We start from the raw sequence: 23,191 nt of genomic DNA, 5'->3' as shown, positions 1-23,191 counted from the left end.
TGCAGAGCATCGCTCCCTGCCTAACCGCAGAGCGTCGCTCCCTGCCCAACCTGCAGAGCGTCGCTCCCTGCCCAACCTGCAGAGCGTCGCTCCCTGCCTCATCCGCAGAGCGTTGCTCCCTGCCCCACCTGCAGAGCGTTGCTCCCTGCCCAACCCGCAGAGTGTCGCTCCCTGCCCAACCCACAGAGTGTCGCTCCCTGCCCAACCCACAGTGTCGCTCCCTGCCCAACCCGCAGAGCGTCACTCCCTGCCCAACCCACAGAGGGTCGCTCCCTGCCCAACCCGCAGAGTGTCACTCCCTGCCCAACCCGCAGAGTGTCACTCCCTGCCCAACCCGCAGAGTGTCACTCCCTGCCCAACCCGCAGAGTGTCACTCCCTGCCCAACCCGCAGAGTGTCGCTCACTGCCCAACCAGCAGAGCATCATTGCTTTAATCCCTCCCCTGACAGAGACCTACAGAGCATCACTACCTGCCCAATCTGCAGAGCGTCACTCCCTGCCCAACCTGAAGAGCATCGCTCCCTTCCAAACCTGCAGAGTGTCGCTCCCTTAACTGCTTTCCCTGCCAGACACCTGCAGAGCATCGCTCCCTTAACAGAGCGCTGCCGAGCATCTCACCTGTATGTGAGGCTGAATATGAAGTACAACAGGATGAAGACAAGGAATTCCCCGTAGAAGAGTTTGAAAATACCCCCCTTCCAGATACTCAAAAGCCTGTAAAAGCCCCCAAACCGGGCATTAGACACACGGTTGGAGTAAGTGATCGTCATATCACCCGCAGAGCGTCACACCGCAGGAAAAGCCCTGAAAATATAAGCCACAGGTAATAAGGCACTCAGAAGGCGGGTTACTACAATCACATGTTACAGGGCAATAAGGCACTAAGGAGGCAGGTTACTACAATAACATGTTACAGGGGTAATAAGGCACTCAGGAGGCGGGTTACTGCAATAACATGTTACAGGGGCAATAAGGCACTCAGGAGGCGGGTTACTGCGATAACATGTTACAGGGGCAATAAGGCACTCAGGAGGCGGGTTACTACAATAACATGTTACAGGGCAATAAGGCACTCAGGAGGCAGGTTACTACAATAACATGTTACAGGGGTAATAAGGCACTCAGGAGGCGGGTTACTGCGATAACATGTTACAGGGACAATAAGGCACTCAGGAGGCGGGTTACTGCGATAACATGTTACAGGGACAATAAGGCACTCAGGAGGCGGGTTACTGCGATAACATGTTACAGGGACAATAAGGCACTCAGGAGGCGGGTTACTGCAATAACATGTTACAGGGGCAATAAGGCACTCAGGAGGCGGGTTACTGCGATAACATGTTACAGGGGCAATAAGGCACTCAGGAGCCGGGTTACTGCAAAAACATGTTACAGGGGCAATAAGGCACTCTGGAGGCGGGTTACTGCAGTAACATGTTACAGGGGCAATAAGGCACTCAGGAGGCGGGTTACTGCAGTAACATGTTACAGGGCAATAAGGCACTCAGGAGGCGGGATACTGCGATAACATGTTACAGGGGCAATAAGGCACTCAGGAGGCGGGTTACTGCGACAACATGTTACAGGGGCAATAAGGCACTCAGGAGGCGGGTTACTGCAGTAACAGGTTACAGGGCAATAAGGCACTCAGGAGGCGGGTTACTGCGATAACATGTTACAGGGCAATAAGGCACTCAGGAGCCGGGTTACTGCAATAACATGTTACTGGGACAATAAGGCACTCAGGAGGCGGGTTACTGCAATAACATGTTACAGGGACAATAAGGCACTCAGGAGGCGGGTTACTGCAATAACATGTTACAGGGACAATAAGGCACTCAGGAGGCGAGTTACTGCGATAACATGTTACAGGGGCAATAAGGCACTCAGGAGGCGGGTTACTGCAATAACATGTTACAGGGACAATAAGGCACTCAGGAGGCGGGTTACTGCGATAACATGTTACAGGGGCAATAAGGCACTCAGGAGGCGGGTTACTGCGATAACATGTTACAGGGGCAATAAGGCACTCAGGAGGCGGGTTACTGCAGTAACAGGTTACAGGGCAATAAGGCACTCAGGAGGTGGGTTACTGCAATAACATGTTACAGGGGCAATAAGGCACTCAGGAGGCGGGTTACTGCAATAACATGTTACAGGGGCAATAAGGCACTCAGGAGGCAGGTTACTGCGATAACATGTTACAGGGACAATAAGGCACTCAGGAGGCAGGTTACTGCAATAACATGTTACAGGGACAATAAGGCACTCAGGAGGCGGGTTACTGCAGTAACAGGTTACAGGGACAATAAGGCACTCAGGAGGCGGGTTACTGCGATAACATGTTACAGGGGCAATAAGGCACTCAGGAGGCGGGTTACTGCAGTAACAGGTTACAGGGCAATAAGGCACTCAGGAGGCGGGTTACTGCGATAACATGTTACAGGGGCAATAAGGCACTCAGGAGGCGGGTTACTGCGATAACATGTTACAGGGGCAATAAGGCACTCAGGAGGCAGGTTACTGCGATAACATGTTACAGGGACAATAAGGCACTCAGGACGCAGGTTACTGCAATAACATGTTACAGGGACAATAAGGCACTCAGGAGGCGGGTTACTGCAGTAACAGGTTACAGGGACAATAAGGCACTCAGGAGGCGGGTTACTGCGATAACATGTTACAGGGGCAATAAGGCACTCAGGAGGCGGGTTACTGCGATAACATGTTACAGGGGCAATAAGGCACTCAGGAGGCGGGTTACTGCAGTAACAGGTTACAGGGCAATAAGGCACTCAGGAGGCGGGTTACTGCGATAACATGTTACAGGGGCAATAAGGCACTCAGGAGGCGGGTTACTGCGATAACATGTTACAGGGGCAATAAGGCACTCAGGAGGCAGGTTACTGCGATAACATGTTACAGGGACAATAAGGCACTCAGGAGGCAGGTTACTGCAGTAACAGGTTACAGGGGCAATAAGGCACTCAGGAGGCGGGTTACTGCAATAACATGTTACAGGGACAATAAGGCACTCAGGAGGCGGGTTACTGCAGTAACAGGTTACAGGGCAATAAGGCACTCAGGAGGCGGGTTACTGCGATAACATGTTACAGGGCAATAAGGCACTCAGGAGGCGGGTTACTGCGATAACATGTTACAGGGACAATAAGGCACTCAGGAGGCGGGTTACTGCGATAACATGTTACAGGGGCAATAAGGCACTCAGGAGGCGGGTTACTGCGATAACATGTTACAGGGGCAATAAGGCACTCAGGAGGCGGGTTACTGCAGTAACATGTTACAGGGACAATAAGGCACTCAGGAGGAGGGTTACTGCGATAACATGTTACATGGGTATTAAGGCACTCAGGAGGCGGGTTACTGCAATAACATGTTTCAGGTGCAATAAGGCACTCAGGAGGGGGGTTACTGCAATAACATGTTAGAGGGGCAATACGGCACTCAGGAGGCGGGTTACTGCGATAACATGTTACAGGGACAATAAGGCACTCAGGAGGCAGGTTACTGCAATAACATGTTACAGGGGCAATAAGGCACTCAGGAGGCGGGTTACTGCAATAACATGTTACAGGGACAATAAGGCACTCAGGAGGCGGGTTACTGCAATAATATGTTACAGGGGCAATAAGGCACTCAGGAGGCGGGTTACTGCAATAACATGTTACAGGGCAATAAGGCACTCAGGAGGCGGGTTACTGCGATAACATGTTACAGGGGCAATAAGGTACTCAGGAGGCGGGTTACTGCGATAACATGTTACAGGAACAATAAGGCACTCAGGAGGCGGGTTACTGCGATAACATGTTACAGGGACAATAAGGCACTCAGGAGGCGGGTTACTGCAATAACATGTTACAGGGGCAAAAAGTCACTCAGGAGGCGGGTTACTGCAATAACATGTTACAGGGGCAATAAGGCACTCAGGAGGCGGGTTACTGCGATAACATGTTACAGGGGCAATAAGGCACTCAGGAGGCGGGTTACTGCGATAACATGTTACAGGGACAATAAGGCACTCAGGAGGCGGGTTACTGCAATAACATGTTACAGGGGCAATAAGGCACTCAGGAGCCGGGTTACTGCAAAAACATGTTACAGGGGCAATAAGGCACTCAGGAGGCGGGTTACTGCGATAACATGTTACAGGGACAATAAGGCACTCAGGAGCCGGGTTACTGCAATAACATGTTACAGGGACAATAAGGCACTCAGGAGCCGGGTTACTGCGATAACATGTTACAGGGACAATAAGGCACTCAGGAGGCGGGTTACTGCAATAACATGTTACAGGGACAATAAGGCACTCAGGAGCCGGGTTACTGCGATAACATGTTACAGGGACAATAAGGCACTCAGGAGGCGGGTTACTGCGATAACATGTTACAGGGACAATAAGGCACTCAGGAGGCAGGTTACTGCAATAACATGTTACAGGGGCAATAAGGCACTCAGGGGGCGGGTTACTGCAATAACATGTTACAGGGACAATAAGGCACTCAGGAGGCGGGTTACTGCGATAACATTTTACAGGGGCAATAAGGCACTCAGGAGCCGGGTTACTGCAAAAACATGTTACAGGGGCAATAAGGCACTCAGGAGGCGGGTTACTGCGATAACATGTTACAGGGACAATAAGGCACTCAGGAGGCGGGTTACTGCGATAACATGTTACAGGGACAATAAGGCACTCAGGAGGCGGGTTACTGCAATAACATGTTACAGGGGCAAAAAGTCACTCAGGAGGCGGGTTACTGCAATAACATGTTACAGGGGCAATAAGGCACTCAGGAGGCGGGTTACTGCGATAACATGTTACAGGGGCAATAAGGCACTCAGGAGGCGGATTACTGCGATAACATGTTACAGGGGCAATAAGGCACTCAGGAGGCGCGTTACTGCGATAACATGTTACAGGGACAATAAGGCACTCAGGAGGCGGGTTACTGCAATAACATGTTACAGGGGCAGTAAGGCACTCAGGAGCCGGGTTACTGCAAAAACATGTTACAGGGGCAATAAGGCACTCAGGAGGCGGGTTATTGCAATAACATGTTACAGGGCAATAAGGCACTCAGGAGGCGGGTTACTGCAATAACATGTTACAGGGGCAATAAGGTACTCAGGAGGCGGGTTACGGCAATAACATGTTACAGGGACAATAAGGCACTCAGGAGGTGGGTTACTGCAGTAACATGTTACATGGGCAATAAGGCACTCAGGAGCCGGGTTACTGCAATAACATGTTACAGGGGCAATAAGGCACTCAGGAGGCAGGTTACTGCAATAACATGTTACAGGGGCAATAAGGCACTCAGGAGGCGGGTTACTGCAATAACATGTTACAGGGACAATAAGGCACTCAGGAGGTGGGTTACTGCAGTAACATGTTACAGGGCAATAAGGCACTCAGGAGGCGGGTTACTGCGATAACATGTTACAGGGGCAATAAGGCACTCAGGAGGCGGGTTACTGCAATAACATGTTACAGGGACAATAAGGCACTCAGGAGCCGGGTTACTGCAAAAACATGTTACAGGGGCAATAAGGCACTCAGGTGCCGGGTTACTGCAGTAACATGTTACAGGGCAATAAGGCACTCAGGAGGCGGGTTACTGCGATAACATGTTACAGGGGCAATAAGGCACTCAGGAGGCGGGTTACTGCGACTACATGTTACAGGGGCAATAAGGCACTCAGGAGGCGGGTTACTGCAATAACACGTTACAGGGACAATAAGGCACTCAGGAGGCGGGTTACTGCAATAACATGTTAAAGGGGTAATAAGGCACTCAGGAGGCGGGTTACTGCGATAACATGTTACAGGGCAATAAGGCACTCAGGAGGCGGGTTACTGCAGTAACATGTTACAGGGGCAATAAGGCACTCAGGAGTCGGGTTACTGCAATAACATGTTACAGGGGCAATAAGGCACTCAGGAGGCGGGTTACTGCAGTAACATGTTACAGGGCAATAAGACACTCAGGAGGCGGGTTACTGCGATAACATGTTACAGGGGCAATAAGGCACTCAGGAGGCGGGTTACTGCGACTACATGTTACAGGGGCAATAAGGCACGCAGGAGGCGGGTTACTGCAGTAACAGGTTACAGGGGCAATAAGGCACTCAGGAGGCGGGTTACTGAGATAACATGTTACAGGGGTAATAAGGTACTCAGGAGGCGGGTTACTGCAATAACACGTTACAGGGACAATAAGGCACTCAGGAGGCGGGTTACTGCAATAACATGTTAAAGGGGTAATAAGGCACTCAGGAGGCGGGTTACTGCGATAACATGTTACAGGGCAATAAGGCACTCAGGAGGCGGGTTACTGCAGTAACATGTTACAGGGGCAATAAGGCACTCAGGAGTCGGGTTACTGCAATAACATGTTACAGGGGCAATAAGGCACTCAGGAGGCGGGTTACTGCAATAACATGTTACAGGGGTAATAAGGCACTCAGGAGGCGAGTTACTGCGATAACATGTTACAGGGGCAATAAGGCACTCAGGAGGCGGGTTACTGAAATAGCATGTTACAGGGCAATAAGGCACTCAGGAGGCGGGTTACTGCAATAACATGTTACAGGGGCAATAAGGCACTCAGGAGCCGGGTTACTGCAATAACATGATACAGGGGCAATAAGGCACTCAGGAGACGGGTTACTGCGATAACATGTTACAGGGGCAATAAGGCACTCAGGAGGCGGGTTACTGAAATAGCATGTTACAGGGGCAATAAGGCACTCAGGAGTCGGGTTACTGCAATAACATGATACAGGGGCAATAAGGCACTCAGGAGACGGGTTACTGCGATAACATGTTACAGGGCAATAAGGCACTCAGGAGGCGGGTTACTGCGATAACATGTTACAGGGGCAATAAGGCACTCAGGAGGTGGGTTACTGAAATAGCATGTTACAGGGGCAATAAGGCACTCAGGAGGCGGGTTACTGCAATAACATGTTACAGGGGCAATAAGGCACTCAGGAGGCGGGTTACTGCGATAACATGTTACAGGGGCAATAAGGCATTCAGGAGGCGGGTTACTGCAGTAACATGTTACAGGGGCAATAAGGCACTCAGGAGGCGGGTTACTGCAGTAACATGTTACATGGGCAATAAGGCACTCAGGAGCCGGGTTACTGCAATAACATGTTACAGGGGCAATAAGGCACTCAGGAGGCAGGTTACTGCAATAACATGTTACAGGGGCAATAAGGCACTCAGGAGGCGGGTTACTGCAATAACATGTTACAGGGACAATAAGGCACTCAGGAGGTGGGTTACTGCAGTAACATGTTACAGGGCAATAAGGCACTCAGGAGGCGGGTTACTGCGATAACATGTTACAGGGGCAATAAGGCACTCAGGAGGCGGGTTATTGCAATAACATGTTACAGGGACAATAAGGCACTCAGGAGCCGGGTTACTGCGACTACATATTACAGGGGCAATAAGGCACTCAGGAGCCGGGTTACTGCAGTAACATGTTACAGGGCAATAAGGCACTCAGGAGGCGGGTTACTGCGATAACATGTTACAGGGGCAATAAGGCACTCAGGAGGCGGGTTACTGCGACTACATGTTACAGGGGCAATAAGGCACTCAGGAGGCGGGTTACTGCAGTAACAGGTTACATGGGCAATAAGGCACTCAGGAGCCGGGTTACTGCAATAACATGTTACAGGGGCAATAAGGCACTCAGGAGGCAGGTTACTGCAATAACATGTTACAGGGGCAATAAGGCACTCAGGAGGCGGGTTACTGCAATAACATGTTACAGGGACAATAAGGCACTCAGGAGGTGGGTTACTGCAGTAACATGTTACAGGGCAATAAGGCACTCAGGAGGCGGGTTACTGCGATAACATGTTACAGGGGCAATAAGGCACTCAGGAGGCGGGTTACTGCAATAACATGTTACAGGGACAATAAGGCACTCAGGAGCCGGGTTACTGCAAAAACATGTTACAGGGGCAATAAGGCACTCAGGTGCCGGGTTACTGCAGTAACATGTTACAGGGCAATAAGGCACTCAGGAGGCGGGTTACTGCGATAACATGTTACAGGGGCAATAAGGCACTCAGGAGGCGGGTTACTGCGACTACATGTTACAGGGGCAATAAGGCACTCAGGAGGCGGGTTACTGCAGTAACAGGTTACAGGGGCAATAAGGCACTCAGGAGGCGGGTTACTGAGATAACATGTTACAGGGGTAATAAGGTACTCAGGAGGCGGGTTACTGCAATAACACGTTACAGGGACAATAAGGCACTCAGGAGGCGGGTTACTGCAATAACATGTTAAAGGGGTAATAAGGCACTCAGGAGGCGGGTTACTGCGATAACATGTTACAGGGCAATAAGGCACTCAGGAGGCGGGTTACTGCAGTAACATGTTACAGGGGCAATAAGGCACTCAGGAGTCGGGTTACTGCAATAACATGTTACAGGGGCAATAAGGCACTCAGGAGGCGGGTTACTGCAATAACATGTTACAGGGGTAATAAGGCACTCAGGAGGCGAGTTACTGCGATAACATGTTACAGGGGCAATAAGGCACTCAGGAGGCGGGTTACTGAAATAGCATGTTACAGGGGCAATAAGGCACTCAGGAGGCGGGTTACTGCAATAACATGTTACAGGGGCAATAAGGCACTCAGGAGCCGGGTTACTGCAATAACATGATACAGGGGCAATAAGGCACTCAGGAGACGGGTTACTGCGATAACATGTTACAGGGGCAATAAGGCACTCAGGAGGCGGGTTACTGAAATAGCATGTTACAGGGGCAATAAGGCATTCAGGAGGCGGGTTACTGCAGTAACATGTTACAGGGGCAATAAGGCACTCAGGAGGCGGGTTACTGCAGTAACATGTTACATGGGCAATAAGGCACTCAGGAGCCGGGTTACTGCAAAAACATGTTACAGGGGCAATAAGGCACTCAGGAGGCAGGTTACTGCAATAACATGTTACAGGGGCAATAAGGCACTCAGGAGGCGGGTTACTGCAATAACATGTTACAGGGACAATAAGGCACTCAGGAGGTGGGTTACTGCAGTAACATGTTACAGGGCAATAAGGCACTCAGGAGGCGGGTTACTGCGATAACATGTTACAGGGGCAATAAGGCACTCAGGAGGCGGGTTACTGCAATAACATGTTACAGGGACAATAAGGCACTCAGGAGCCGGGTTACTGCGACTACATATTACAGGGGCAATAAGGCACTCAGGAGCCGGGTTACTGCAGTAACATGTTACAGGGCAATAAGGCACTCAGGAGGCGGGTTACTGAGATAACATGTTACAGGGGTAATAAGGCACTCAGGAGGCGGGTTACTGCAATAACACGTTACAGGGACAATAAGGCACTCAGGAGGCGGGTTACTGCAATAACATGTTACAGGGGTAATAAGGCACTCAGGAGGCGGGTTACTGCGATAACATGTTACAGGGCAATAAGGCACTCAGGAGGCGGGTTACTGCAGTAACATGTTACAGGGGCAATAAGGCACTCAGGAGCCGGGTTACTGCAATAACATGTTACAGGGGCAATAAGGCACTCAGGAGGCGGGTTACTGCAATAACATGTTACAGGGGTAATAAGGCACTCAGGAGGCGAGTTACTGCGATAACCTGTTACAGGGGCAATAAGGCACTCAGGAGGCGGGTTACTGAAATAGCATGTTACAGGGGCAATAAGGCACTCAGGAGGCGGGTTACTGCAATAACATGTTACAGGGGCAATAAGGCACTCAGGAGCCGGGTTACTGCAATAACATGATACAGGGGCAATAAGGCACTCAGGAGACGGGTTACTGCGATAACATGTTACAGGGGCAATAAGGCACTCAGGAGGCGGGTTACTGAAATAGCATGTTACAGGGGCAATAAGGCACTCAGGAGTCGGGTTACTGCAATAACATGATACAGGGGCAATAAGGCACTCAGGAGACGGGTTACTGCGATAACATGTTACAGGGCAATAAGGCACTCAGGAGGCGGGTTACTGCGATAACATGTTACAGGGGCAATAAGGCACTCAGGAGGTGGGTTACTGAAATAGCATGTTACAGGGGCAATAAGGCACTCAGGAGGCGGGTTACTGCAATAACATGTTACAGGGGCAATAAGGCACTCAGGAGGCGGGTTACTGCGATAACATGTTACAGGGGCAATAAGGCATTCAGGAGGCGGGTTACTGCAGTAACATGTTACAGGGGCAATAAGGCACTCAGGAGGCGGGTTACTGCAGTAACATGTTACAGGGGCAATAAGGCACTCAGGAGGCGGGTTACTGCAATAACATGTTACAGGGACAATAAGGCACTCAGGAGGCGGGTTATTGCAGTAACATGTTACAGGGGCAATAAGGCACTCAGGAGGCGGGTTACTGCAATAACATGTTACAGGGAAATAAGGCACTCAGGAGGCGGGTTACTGCAATAACATGTTACAGGGGCAATAAGGCACTCAGGAGGCGGGTTACTGCGACTACATGTTACAGGGGCAATAAGGCACTCAGGAGGCGGGTTACTGCAGTAACAGGTTACAGGGGCAATAAGGCACTCAGGAGGCGGGTTACTGAGATAACATGTTACAGGGGTAATAAGGCACTCAGGAGGCGGGTTACTGCAATAACACGTTACAGGGACAATAAGGCACTCAGGAGGCGGGTTACTGCAATAACATGTTACAGGGGTAATAAGGCACTCAGGAGGCGGGTTACTGCGATAACATGTTACAGGGGTAATAAGGCACTCAGGAGGCGGGTTACTGCAGTAACATGTTACAGGGGCAATAAGGCACTCAGGAGCCGGGTTACTGCAATAACATGTTACAGGGGTAATAAGGCACTCAGGAGGCGAGTTACTGCGATAACATGTTACAGGGGCAATAAGGCACTCAGGAGGCGGGTTACTGCAGTAACATGTTACAGGGGCAATAAGGCACTCAGGAGCCGGGTTACTGCAATAACATGTTACAGGGGCAATAAGGCACTCAGGAGCCGGGTTACTGCAATAACATGTTACAGGGGCAATAAGGCACTCAGGAGGCGGGTTACTGCAATAACATGTTACAGGGGTAATAAGGCACTCAGGAGGCGAGTTACTGCGATAACATGTTACAGGGGCAATAAGGCACTCAGGAGGCGGGTTACTGAAATAGCATGTTACAGGGGCAATAAGGCACTCAGGAGGCGGGTTACTGCAATAACATGTTACAGGGGCAATAAGGCACTCAGGAGCCGGGTTACTGCAATAACATGATACAGGGGCAATAAGGCACTCAGGAGACGGGTTACTGCGATAACATGTTACAGGGGCAATAAGGCACTCAGGAGGCGGGTTACTGAAATAGCATGTTACAGGGGCAATAAGGCACTCAGGAGTCGGGTTACTGCAATAACATGATACAGGGGCAATAAGGCACTCAGGAGACGGGTTACTGCGATAACATGTTACAGGGCAATAAGGCACTCAGGAGGCGGGTTACTGCGATAACATGTTACAGGGGCAATAAGGCACTCAGGAGGTGGGTTACTGAAATAGCATGTTACAGGGGCAATAAGGCACTCAGGAGGCGGGTTACTGCAATAACATGTTACAGGGGCAATAAGGCACTCAGGAGGCGGGTTACTGCGATAACATGTTACAGGGGCAATAAGGCATTCAGGAGGCGGGTTACTGCAGTAACATGTTACAGGGGCAATAAGGCACTCAGGAGGCGGGTTACTGCAGTAACATGTTACAGGGGCAATAAGGCACTCAGGAGGCGGGTTACTGCAATAACATGTTACAGGGACAATAAGGCACTCAGGAGGCGGGTTACTGCAGTAACATGTTACAGGGGCAATAAGGCACTCAGGAGGCGGGTTACTGCAATAACATGTTACAGGGAAATAAGGCACTCAGGAGGCGGGTTACTGCAATAACATGTTACAGGGGCAATAAGGCACTCAGGAGGTGGGTTACTGCGATAACATGTTACAGGGGCAATAAGGCACTCAGGAGGCGGGTTACTGCAATAACATGTTACAGGGACAATAAGGCACTCAGGAGCCGGTTTACTGCAAAAACATGTTACAGGGGCAATAAGGCACTCAGGTGCCGGGTTACTGCAGTAACATGTTACAGGGCAATAAGGCACTCAGGAGGCGGGTTACTGCGATAACATGTTACAGGGGCAATAAGGCACTCAGGAGGCGGGTTAGTGCGACTACATGTTACAGGGGCAATAAGGCACTCAGGAGGCGGGTTACTGCAGTAACAGGTTACAGGGGCAATAAGGCACTCAGGAGGCGGGTTACTGAGATAACATGTTACAGGGGTAATAAGGTACTCAGGAGGCGGGTTACTGCAATAACACGTTACAGGGACAATAAGGCACTCAGGAGGCGGGTTACTGCAATAACATGTTACAGGGGTAATAAGGCACTCAGGAGGCGGGTTACTGCGATAACATGTTACAGGGCAATAAGGCACTCAGGAGGCGGGTTACTGCAGTAACATGTTACAGGGGCAATAAGGCACTCAGGAGCCGGGTTACTGCAATAACATGTTACAGGGGCAATAAGGCACTCAGGAGGCGGGTTACGGCAATAACATGTTACAGGGGTAATAAGGCACTCAGGAGGCGAGTTACTGCGATAACATGTTACAGGGGCAATAAGGCACTCAGGAGGCGGGTTACTGAAATAGCATGTTACAGGGGCAATAAGGCACTCAGGAGGCGGGTTACTGCAATAACATGTTACAGGGGCAATAAGACACTCAGGAGCTGGGTTACTGCAATAACATGATACAGGGGCAATAAGGCACTCAGGAGACGGGTTACTGCGATAACATGTTACAGGGGCAATAAGGCACTCAGGAGGCGGGTTACTGAAATAGCATGTTACAGGGGCAATAAGGCACTCAGGAGTCGGGTTACTGCAATAACATGATACAGGGGCAATAAGGCACTCAGGAGACGGGTTACTGCGATAACATGTTACAGGGCAATAAGGCACTCAGGAGGCGGGTTACTGCGATAACATGTTACAGGGGCAATAAGGCACTCAGGAGGTGGGTTACTGAAATAGCATGTTACAGGGGCAATAAGGCACTCAGGAGGCGGGTTACTGCAATAACATGTTACAGGGGCAATAAGGCACTCAGGAGGCGGGTTACTGCGATAACATGTTACAGGGGCAATAAGGCATTCAGGAGGCGGGTTACTGCAGTAACATGTTACAGGGGCAATAAGGCACTCAGGAGGCGGGTTACTGCAGTAACATGTTACAGGGGCAATAAGGCACTCAGGAGCCGGGTTACTGCAATAACATGTTACAGGGGCAATAAGGCACTCAGGAGGCAGGTTACTGCAATAACATGTTACAGGGGCAATAAGGCACTCAGGAGGCGGGTTACTGCAATAACATGTTACAGGGACAATAAGGCACTCAGGAGGTGGGTTACTGCAGTAACATGTTACAGGGCAATAAGGCACTCAGGAGGCGGGTTACTGCGATAACATGTTACAGGGACAATAAGGCACTCAGGAGGCGGGTTACTGCAATAACACGTTACAGGGACAATAAGGCACTCAGGAGGCGGGTTACTGCAATAACATGTTACAGGGGTAATAAGGCACTCAGGAGGCGGGTTACTGCGATAACATGTTACAGGGCAATAAGGCACTCAGGAGGCGGGTTACTGCAGTAACATGTTACAGGGGCAATAAGGCACTCAGGAGCCGGGTTACTGCAATAACATGTTACAGGGGCAATAAGGCACTCAGGAGGCGGGTTACGGCAATAACATGTTACAGGGGTAATAAGGCACTCAGGAGGCGAGTTACTGCGATAACATGTTACAGGGGCAATAAGGCACTCAGGAGGCGGGTTACTGAAATAGCATGTTACAGGGGCAATAAGGCACTCAGGAGGCGGGTTACTGCAATAACATGTTACAGGGGCAATAAGACACTCAGGAGCTGGGTTACTGCAATAACATGATACAGGGGCAATAAGGCACTCAGGAGACGGGTTACTGCGATAACATGTTACAGGGGCAATAAGGCACTCAGGAGGCGGGTTACTGAAATAGCATGTTACAGGGGCAATAAGGCACTCAGGAGTCGGGTTACTGCAATAACATGATACAGGGGCAATAAGGCACTCAGGAGACGGGTTACTGCGATAACATGTTACAGGGCAATAAGGCACTCAGGAGGCGGGTTACTGCGATAACATGTTACAGGGGCAATAAGGCACTCAGGAGGTGGGTTACTGAAATAGCATGTTACAGGGGCAATAAGGCACTCAGGAGGCGGGTTACTGCAATAACATGTTACAGGGGCAATAAGGCACTCAGGAGGCGGGTTACTGCGATAACATGTTACAGGGGCAATAAGGCATTCAGGAGGCGGGTTACTGCAGTAACATGTTACAGGGGCAATAAGGCACTCAGGAGGCGGGTTACTGCAGTAACATGTTACAGGGGCAATAAGGCACTCAGGAGCCGGGTTACTGCAATAACATGTTACAGGGGCAATAAGGCACTCAGGAGGCAGGTTACTGCAATAACATGTTACAGGGGCAATAAGGCACTCAGGAGGCGGGTTACTGCAATAACATGTTACAGGGACAATAAGGCACTCAGGAGGTGGGTTACTGCAGTAACATGTTACAGGGCAATAAGGCACTCAGGAGGCGGGTTACTGCGATAACATGTTACAGGGACAATAAGGCACTCAGGAGGCGGGTTACTGCGATAACATGTTACAGGGGCAATAAGGCACTCAGGAGGCGGGTTACTGCAATAACATGTTACAGGGACAATAAGGCACTCAGGAGCCGGGTTACTGCGACTACATATTACAGGGGCAATAAGGCACTCAGGAGCCGGGTTACTGCAGTAACATGTTACAGGGCAATAAGGCACTCAGGAGGCGGGTTACTGCGATAACATGTTACAGGGGCAATAAGGCACTCAGGAGGCGGGTTACTGCGACTACATGTTACAGGGGCAATAAGGCACTCAGGAGGCGGGTTACTGCAGTAACAGGTTACAGGGGCAATAAGGCACTCAGGAGGCGGGTTACTGAGATAACATGTTACAGGGGTAATAAGGCACTCAGGAGGCGGGTTACTGCAATAACACGTTACAGGGACAATAAGGCACTCAGGAGGCGGGTTACTGCAATAACATGTTACAGGGGTAATAAGGCACTCAGGAGGCGGGTTACTGCGATAACATGTTACAGGGCAATAAGGCACTCAGGAGGCGGGTTACTGCAGTAACATGTTACAGGGGCAATAAGGCACTCAGGAGCCGGGTTACTGCAATAACATGTTACAGGGGCAATAAGGCACTCAGGAGGCGGGTTACTGCAATAACATGTTACAGGGGTAATAAGGCACTCAGGAGGCGAGTTACTGCGATAACATGTTACAGGGGCAATAAGGCACTCAGGAGGCGGGTTACTGAAATAGCATGTTACAGGGGCAATAAGGCACTCAGGAGGCGGGTTACTGCAATAACATGTTACAGGGGCAATAAGGCACTCAGGAGCCGGGTTACTGCAATAACATGATACAGGGGCAATAAGGCACTCAGGAGACGGGTTACTGCGATAACATGTTACAGGGGCAATAAGGCACTCAGGAGGCGGGTTACTGAAATAGCATGTTACAGGGGCAATAAGGCACTCAGGAGTCGGGTTACTGCAATAACATGATACAGGGGCAATAAGGCACTCAGGAGACGGGTTACTGCGATAACATGTTACAGGGCAATAAGGCACTCAGGAGGCGGGTTACTGCGATAACATGTTACAGGGGCAATAAGGCACTCAGGAGGTGGGTTACTGAAATTGCATGTTACAGGGGCAATAAGGCACTCAGGAGGCGGGTTACTGCAATAACATGTTACAGGGGCAATAAGGCACTCAGGAGGCGGGTTACTGCGATAACATGTTACAGGGGCAATAAGGCATTCAGGAGGCGGGTTACTGCAGTAACATGTTACAGGGGCAATAAGGCACTCAGGAGGCGGGTTACTGCAGTAACATGTTACAGGGGCAATAAGGCACTCAGGAGGCGGGTTACTGCAATAACATGTTACAGGGACAATAAGGCACTCAGGAGGCGGGTTACTGCAGTAACATGTTACAGGGGCAATAAGGCACTCAGGAGGCGGGTTACTGCAATAACATGTTACAGGGAAATAAGGCACTCAGGAGGCGGGTTACTGCAATAACATGTTACAGGGGCAATAAGGCACTCAGGAGGTGGGTTACTGCGATAACATGTTACAGGGGCAATAAGGCACTCAGGAGGCGGGTTACTGCAATAACATGTTACAGGGACAATAAGGCACTCAGGAGGCGGGTTACTGCAATAACATGTTACAGGGACAATAAGGCACTCAGGTGCCGGGTTACTGCAGTAACATGTTACAGGGCAATAAGGCACTCAGGAGGCGGGTTACTGCGATAACATGTTACAGGGGCAATAAGGCACTCAGGAGGCGGGTTACTGCGACTACATGTTACAGGGGCAATAAGGCACTCAGGAGGCGGGTTACTGCAGTAACAGGTTACAGGGGCAATAAGGCACTCAGGAGGCGGGTTACTGAGATAACATGTTACAGGGGTAATAGGGTACTCAGGAGGCGGGTTACTGCAATAACACGTTACAGGGACAATAAGGCACTCAGGAGGCGGGTTACTGCAATAACATGTTACAGGGGTAATAAGGCACTCAGGAGGCGGGTTACTGCGATAACATGTTACAGGGCAATAAGGCACTCAGGAGGCGGGTTACTGCAGTAACATGTTACAGGGGCAATAAGGCACTCAGGAGCCGGGTTACTGCAATAACATGTTACAGGGGCAATAAGGCACTCAGGAGGCGGGTTACTGCAATAACATGTTACAGGGGTAATAAGGCACTCAGGAGGCGAGTTACTGCGATAACATGTTACAGGGGCAATAAGGCACTCAGGAGGCGGGTTACTGAAATAGCATGTTACAGGGGCAATAAGGCACTCAGGAGGCGGGTTACTGCAATAACATGTTACAGGGGCAATAAGACACTCAGGAGCTGGGTTACTGCAATAACATGATACAGGGGCAATAAGGCACTCAGGAGACGGGTTACTGCGATAACATGTTACAGGGGCAATAAGGCACTCAGGAGGCGGGTTACTGAAATAGCATGTTACAGGGGCAATAAGGCACTCAGGAGTCGGGTTACTGCAATAACATGATACAGGGGCAATAAGGCACTCAGGAGACGGGTTACTGCGATAACATGTTACAGGGCAATAAGGCACTCAGGAGGCGGGTTACTGCGATAACATGTTACAGGGGCAATAAGGCACTCAGGAGGTGGGTTACTGAAATAGCATGTTACAGGGGCAATAAGGCACTCAGGAGGCGGGTTACTGCAATAACATGTTACAGGTGCAATAAGGCACTCAGGAGGCGGGTTACTGCGATAACATGTTACAGGGGCAATAAGGCATTCAGGAGGCGGGTTACTGCAGTAACATGTTACAGGGGCAATAAGGCACTCAGGAGGCGGGTTACTGCAGTAACATGTTACATGGGCAATAAGGCACTCAGGAGCCGGGTTACTGCAATAAAATGTTACAGGGGCAATAAGGCACTCAGGAGGCGGGTTACTGCAATAACATGTTACAGGGGTAATAAGGCACTCAGGAGGCGGGTTACTGCGATAACATGTTACAGGGGCAATAAGGCACTCAGGAGGCGGGTTACTGCAATAACATGTTACAGGGACAATAAGGCACTCAGGAGCCGGGTTACTGCGACTACATATTACAGGGGCAATAAGGCACTCAGGAGCCGGGTTACTGCAGTAACATGTTACAGGGCAATAAGGCACTCAGGAGGCGGGTTACTGCGATAACATGTTACAGGGGCAATAAGGCACTCAGGAGGCGGGTTACTGCAGTAACAGGTTACAGGGGCAATAAGGCACTCAGGAGGCGGGTTACTGAGATAACATGTTACAGGGGTAATAAGGCACTCAGGAGGCGGGTTACTGCAATAACAAGTTACAGGGACAATAAGGCACTCAGGAGGCGGGTTACTGCAATAACATGTTACAGGGGTAATAAGGCACTCAGGAGGCGGGTTACTGCGATAACATGTTACAGGGCAATAAGGCACTCAGGAGGCGGGTTACTGCGACTACATGTTACAGGGGCAATAAGGCACTCAGGAGGCGGGTTACTGCAGTAACAGGTTACAGGGGCAATAAGGCACTCAGGAGGCGGGTTACTGAGATAACATGTTACAGGGGTAATAAGGCACTCAGGAGGCGGGTTACTGCAATAACAAGTTACAGGGACAATAAGGCACTCAGGAGGCGGGTTACTGCAATAACATGTTACAGGGGTAATAAGGCACTCAGGAGGCGGGTTACTGCGATAACATGTTACAGGGCAATAAGGCACTCAGGAGGCGGGTTACTGCAGTAACATGTTACAGGGGCAATAAGGCACTCAGGAGCCGGGTTACTGCAATAACATGTTACAGGGGCAATAAGGCACTCAGGAGGCGGGTTACTGCAATAACATGTTACAGGGGTAATAAGGCACTCAGGAGGCGAGTTACTGCGATAACATGTTACAGGGGCAATAAGGCACTCAGGAGGCGGGTTACTGAAATAGCATGTTACAGGGGCAATAAGGCACTCAGGAGGCGGGTTACTGCAATAACATGTTACAGGGGCAATAAGGCACTCAGGAGCCGGGTTACTGCAATAACATGATACAGGGGCAATAAGGCACTCAGGAGACGGGTTACTGCGATAACATGTTACAGGGGCAATAAGGCACTCAGGAGGTGGGTTACTGAAATAGCATGTTACAGGGGCAATAAGGCACTCAGGAGGTGGGTTACTGCAATAACATGTTACAGGGGCAATAAGGCACTCAGGAGGCGGGTTACTGCGATAACATGTTACAGGGGCAATAAGGCACTCAGGAGGTGGGTTACTGCGATAACATGTTACAGGGGCAAAAAGGCATTCAGGAGGCGGGTTACTGCAGTAACATGTTACAGGGGCAATAAGGCACTCAGGAGGCGGGTTACTGCGATAACATGTTACAGGGGCAATAAGGCACTCAGGAGGCGGGTTACTGCGATAACATGTTACAGGGGCAATAAGGCACTCAGGAGGTGGGTTACTGAAATAGCATGTTACAGGGGCAATAAGGCACTCAGGAGGTGGGTTACTGAAATAGCATGTTACAGGGGCAATAAGGCACTCAGGAGGCGGGTTACTGCAATAACATGTTACAGGGGCAATAAGGCACTCAGGAGGCGGGTTACTGCGATAACATGTTACAGGGGCAATAAGGCACTCAGGAGGTGGGTTACTGCGATAACATGTTACAGGGGCAAAAAGGCATTCAGGAGGCGGGTTACTGCAGTAACATGTTACAGGGGCAATAAGGCACTCAGGAGGCGGGTTACTGCAGTAACATGTTACAGGGGCAATAAGGCACTCAGGAGGCGGGTTACTGCAATAACATGTTACAGGGACAATAAGGCACTCAGGAGGCGGGTTACTGCAGTAACATGTTACAGGGGCAATAAGGCACTCAGGAGGCGGGTTACTGCAATAACATGTTACAGGGAAATAAGGCACTCAGGAGGTGGGTTACTGCGATAACATGTTACAGGGGCAATAAGGCACTCAGGAGGCGGGTTACTGCAATAACATGTTACAGGGGCAATAAGGCACTCAGGAGGCGGGTTACTGCAATAACAAGTTACAGGGGCAATATGGCACTCAGGAGGCGGGTTACTACAATAACATGTTACAGGGGCAATAAGGCACTCAGGAGGCGGGTTACTGCGATAACATGTTACAGGGGCAATAAGGCACTCAGGAGGTGGGTTACTGCGATAACATGTTACAGGGGCAATAAGGCACTCAGGAGGCGGGTTACTGCAATAACATGTTACAGGGGCAATAAGGCACTCAGGAGCCGGGTTACTGCAATAACAAGTTACAGGGGCAATATGGCACTCAGGAGGCGGGTTACTACAATAACATGTTACAGGGGCAATAAGGCACTCAGGAGGCGGGTTACTGCGATAACATGTTACAGGGGCAATAAGGCACTCAGGAGGCGGGTTACTGCAATAACATGTTACAGGGGCAATAAGGCACTCAGGAGGTGGGTTACTGCGATAACATGTTACAGGGGCAATAAGGCACTCAGGAGGCGGGTTACTGCAATAACATGTTACAGGGGCAATAAGGCACTCAGGAGGCGGGTTACTGCGATAACATGTTACAGGGGCAATAAGGCACTCAGGAGACGGGTTACTGCAATAACATGTTAGAGGGGCAATAAGGCACTCAGGAGGCGGGTTACTGCGATAACATGTTACAGGGGCAATAAGGCACTCAGGAGGCGGGTTCCTGCGATAACATGTTACAGGGGCAATAAGGCACTCAGGAGGCGAGTTACTGCGATAACATGTTACAGGGGCAATAAGGCACTCAGGAGGCGGGTTACTGCGATAACATGTTACAGGGCAATAAGGCACTCAGGAGACGGGTTACTGCAATAACATGTTAGAGGGGCAATAAGGCACTCAGGAGGCGGGTTACTGCGATAACATGTTACAGGGGCAATAAGGCACTCAGGAGGCGGGTTACTGCGATAACATGTTACAGGGGCAATAAGGCACTCTGGAGGCGGGTTACTGCAATAACATGTTACAGGGACAATAAGGCACTCAGGAGGCGGGTTACTGCAATAACATGTTACAGGGGCAATAAGGCACTCAGGAGGCGGGTTACTGCAATAACATGTTACAGGGACAATAAGGCACTCAGGAGGCGGGTTACTGCAATAACACGTTACAGGGACAATAAGGCACTCAGGAGGCGGGTTACTGCGATAACATGTTACAGGGACAATAAGGCACTCAGGAGGCGGGTTACTGCGATAACATGTTACAGGGACAATAAGGCACTCAGGAGGCGGGTTACTGCAGTAACATGTTACAGGGGCAATAAGGCACTCAGGAGGCGGGTTACTGCGATAACTTGTTACAGGGGCAATAAGGCACTCAGGAGGCGGGTTACTGCAGTAACATGTTACAGGGGCAATAAGGCACTCAGGAGGTGGGTTACTGAGCTTTCTCTCTCCGTCCCCTGGGCTGTCTCTCTCCGTCCCCTGGGCTGTCTCTCTCCGTCCCCTGGGCTGTCTCTCTCCGGCCCCTGTGATCTCTCTCCGTCCCCTGGGCTTTCTCTCTATGTCCCCTGGGCTGTCTCTCACAGTCCCCTGGGCTGTCTCTCACAGTCACCCGGGCTGTCTCTCTCACAGTCCCCTGGGCTGTCTCTCTCACAGTCCCCTGGGCTGTCTCTCACAGTCACCTGGGCTGTCTCTCTCACAGTCCCCTGGGCTGTCTCTCTCACAGTCCCCTGGGCTGTCTCTCACAGTCACCAGGGCTGTCTCTCTCACAGTCCCCTGGGCTGTCTCTCTCACAGTCCCCTGGGCTGTCTCTCTCACAGTCCCCTGGACTGTCTCTCACAGTCCCCTGGGCTGTCTCTCTCACAGTCCCCTGGGCTGTCTCTCAAAGTCCTCTGGGCTGTCTCTCTCACAGTCCCCTGGGCTGTCTCTCACAGTTACCTGGGCTCTCTCTCTCACAGTCCCCTGGGCTGTCTCTCTCACCGTCCCCTTGGCTGTCTCTCACAGTCCTCTGGGCTGTCTCTCACAGTCCCCTGGGCTGTCTCTCTCACAGTCCCCTGGGCTGTCTCTCACAGTCCCCTGGGCTGTCTCTCACAGTCACCTGGGCTGTCTCTCTCACAGTCCCCTGGGCTGTCTCTCTCACAGTCCCCTGGGCTGTCTCTCACAGTCACCTGGGCTGTCTCTCTCACAGTCCCCTGGGCTGTCTCTCTCACAGTCCCCTGGGCTGTCTCTCTCACAGTCCCCTGGGCTGTCTCTCACATTCACCTGGGCTGTCTCTCTCACACAGTCCCCTGGGCTGTCTCTCTCACAGTCCCCTGGACTGTCTCTCTCACAGTCCCCTGGGCTGTCTCTCTCACAGTCCCCTGGGCTGTCTCTCAAAGTCCTCTGGGCTGTCTCTCTCACAGTCCCCTGGGCTGTCTCTCACATTCACCTGGGCCGTCTCTCTCACAGTCCCCTGGGCTGTCTCTCTCACAGTCCCCTGGGCTGTCTCTCTCACAGTCCCCTGGGCTGTCTCTCAAAGTCCTCTGGGCTGTCTCTCTCACAGTCCCCTGGGCTGTCTCTCACAGTCCCCTGGGCTGTCTCTCACAGTCACCTGGGCTGTCTCTCTCACAGTCCCCTGGGCTGTCTCTCTCACAGTCCCCTGGGCTGTCTCTCACAGTCACCTGGGCTGTCTCTCTCACAGTCCCCTGGGCTGTCTCTCTCACAGTCCCCTGGGCTGTCTCTCACAGTCCCCTGTGCTGTCTCTCACATTCACCTGGGCTGTCTCTCTCACAGTCCCCTGGGCTGTCTCTCTCACAGTCCCCTGGGCTGTCTCTCACATTCACCTGGGCTGTCTCTCTCACAGTCCCCTGGGCTGTCTCTCTCACAGTCCCCTGGGCTGTCTCTCTCACAGTCCCCTGGGCTGTCTCTCAAAGTCCTCTGGGCTGTCTCTCTCACAGTCCCCTGGGCTGTCTCTCACATTCACCTGGGCTGTCTCTCTCACAGTCCCCTGGGCTGTCTCTCTCACAGTCCCCTGGGCTGTCTCTCTCACAGTCCCCTGGGCTGTCTCTCTCACAGTCCCCTGGGCTGTCTCTCAAAGTCCTCTGGGCTGTCTCTCTCACAGTCCCCTGGGCTGTCTCTCACAGTCCCCTTGGCTGTCTCTCACAGTCCCCTGGGCTGTCTCTCTCACAGTCCCCTGGGCTGTCTCTCACAGTCACCTGGGCTGTCTCTCTCACAGTCCCCTGGGCTGTCTCTCTCACAGTCCCCTGGGCTGTCTCTCACAGTCCCCTGGGCTGTCTCTCACATTCAACTGGGCTGTCTCTCTCACAGTCCCCTGGGCTGTCTCTCTCACAGTCCCCTGGGCTGTCTCTCTCACAGTCCCCTGGGCTGTCTCTCAAAGTCCTCTGTGTGTCTCTCTCACAGTCCCCTGGGCTGTCTCTCACAGTCCCCTGG

General features: G+C 51.3%; 1 protein-coding gene across 5 annotated transcripts in view; it reads right to left on the bottom strand.

The window, feature by feature from the left end:
- The window catches only part of LOC142470814 (bestrophin-2-like), a 61,793-nt gene that overhangs the window by 36,642 nt on the left and 1,960 nt on the right, over positions 1-23,191 (bottom strand). For 4 of the 5 annotated variants that reach the window (XR_012789339.1, XM_075577567.1, XM_075577566.1 and 1 more), the window contains exon 2: positions 619-804. Coding sequence is in view for 4 of the 5 variants with exons in the window: in XM_075577567.1 (XP_075433682.1) it covers positions 619-770 (152 nt within the window). In the remaining variant the exon portion in view is untranslated. Of the gene's footprint in view, positions 1-618; positions 808-21,795; positions 21,992-23,191 lie in introns of those variants that run through there. The other variant, XM_075577569.1, reaches the window with a different exon arrangement.

Source organism: Ascaphus truei, chromosome 20 (assembly GCF_040206685.1).
Source record: "Ascaphus truei isolate aAscTru1 chromosome 20, aAscTru1.hap1, whole genome shotgun sequence".
Taxonomy (NCBI): domain Eukaryota; kingdom Metazoa; phylum Chordata; class Amphibia; order Anura; family Ascaphidae; genus Ascaphus; species Ascaphus truei.
Note: the sequence above shows the minus strand (reverse complement) of the source record. Positions and strands in the feature narration are given on the sequence as shown.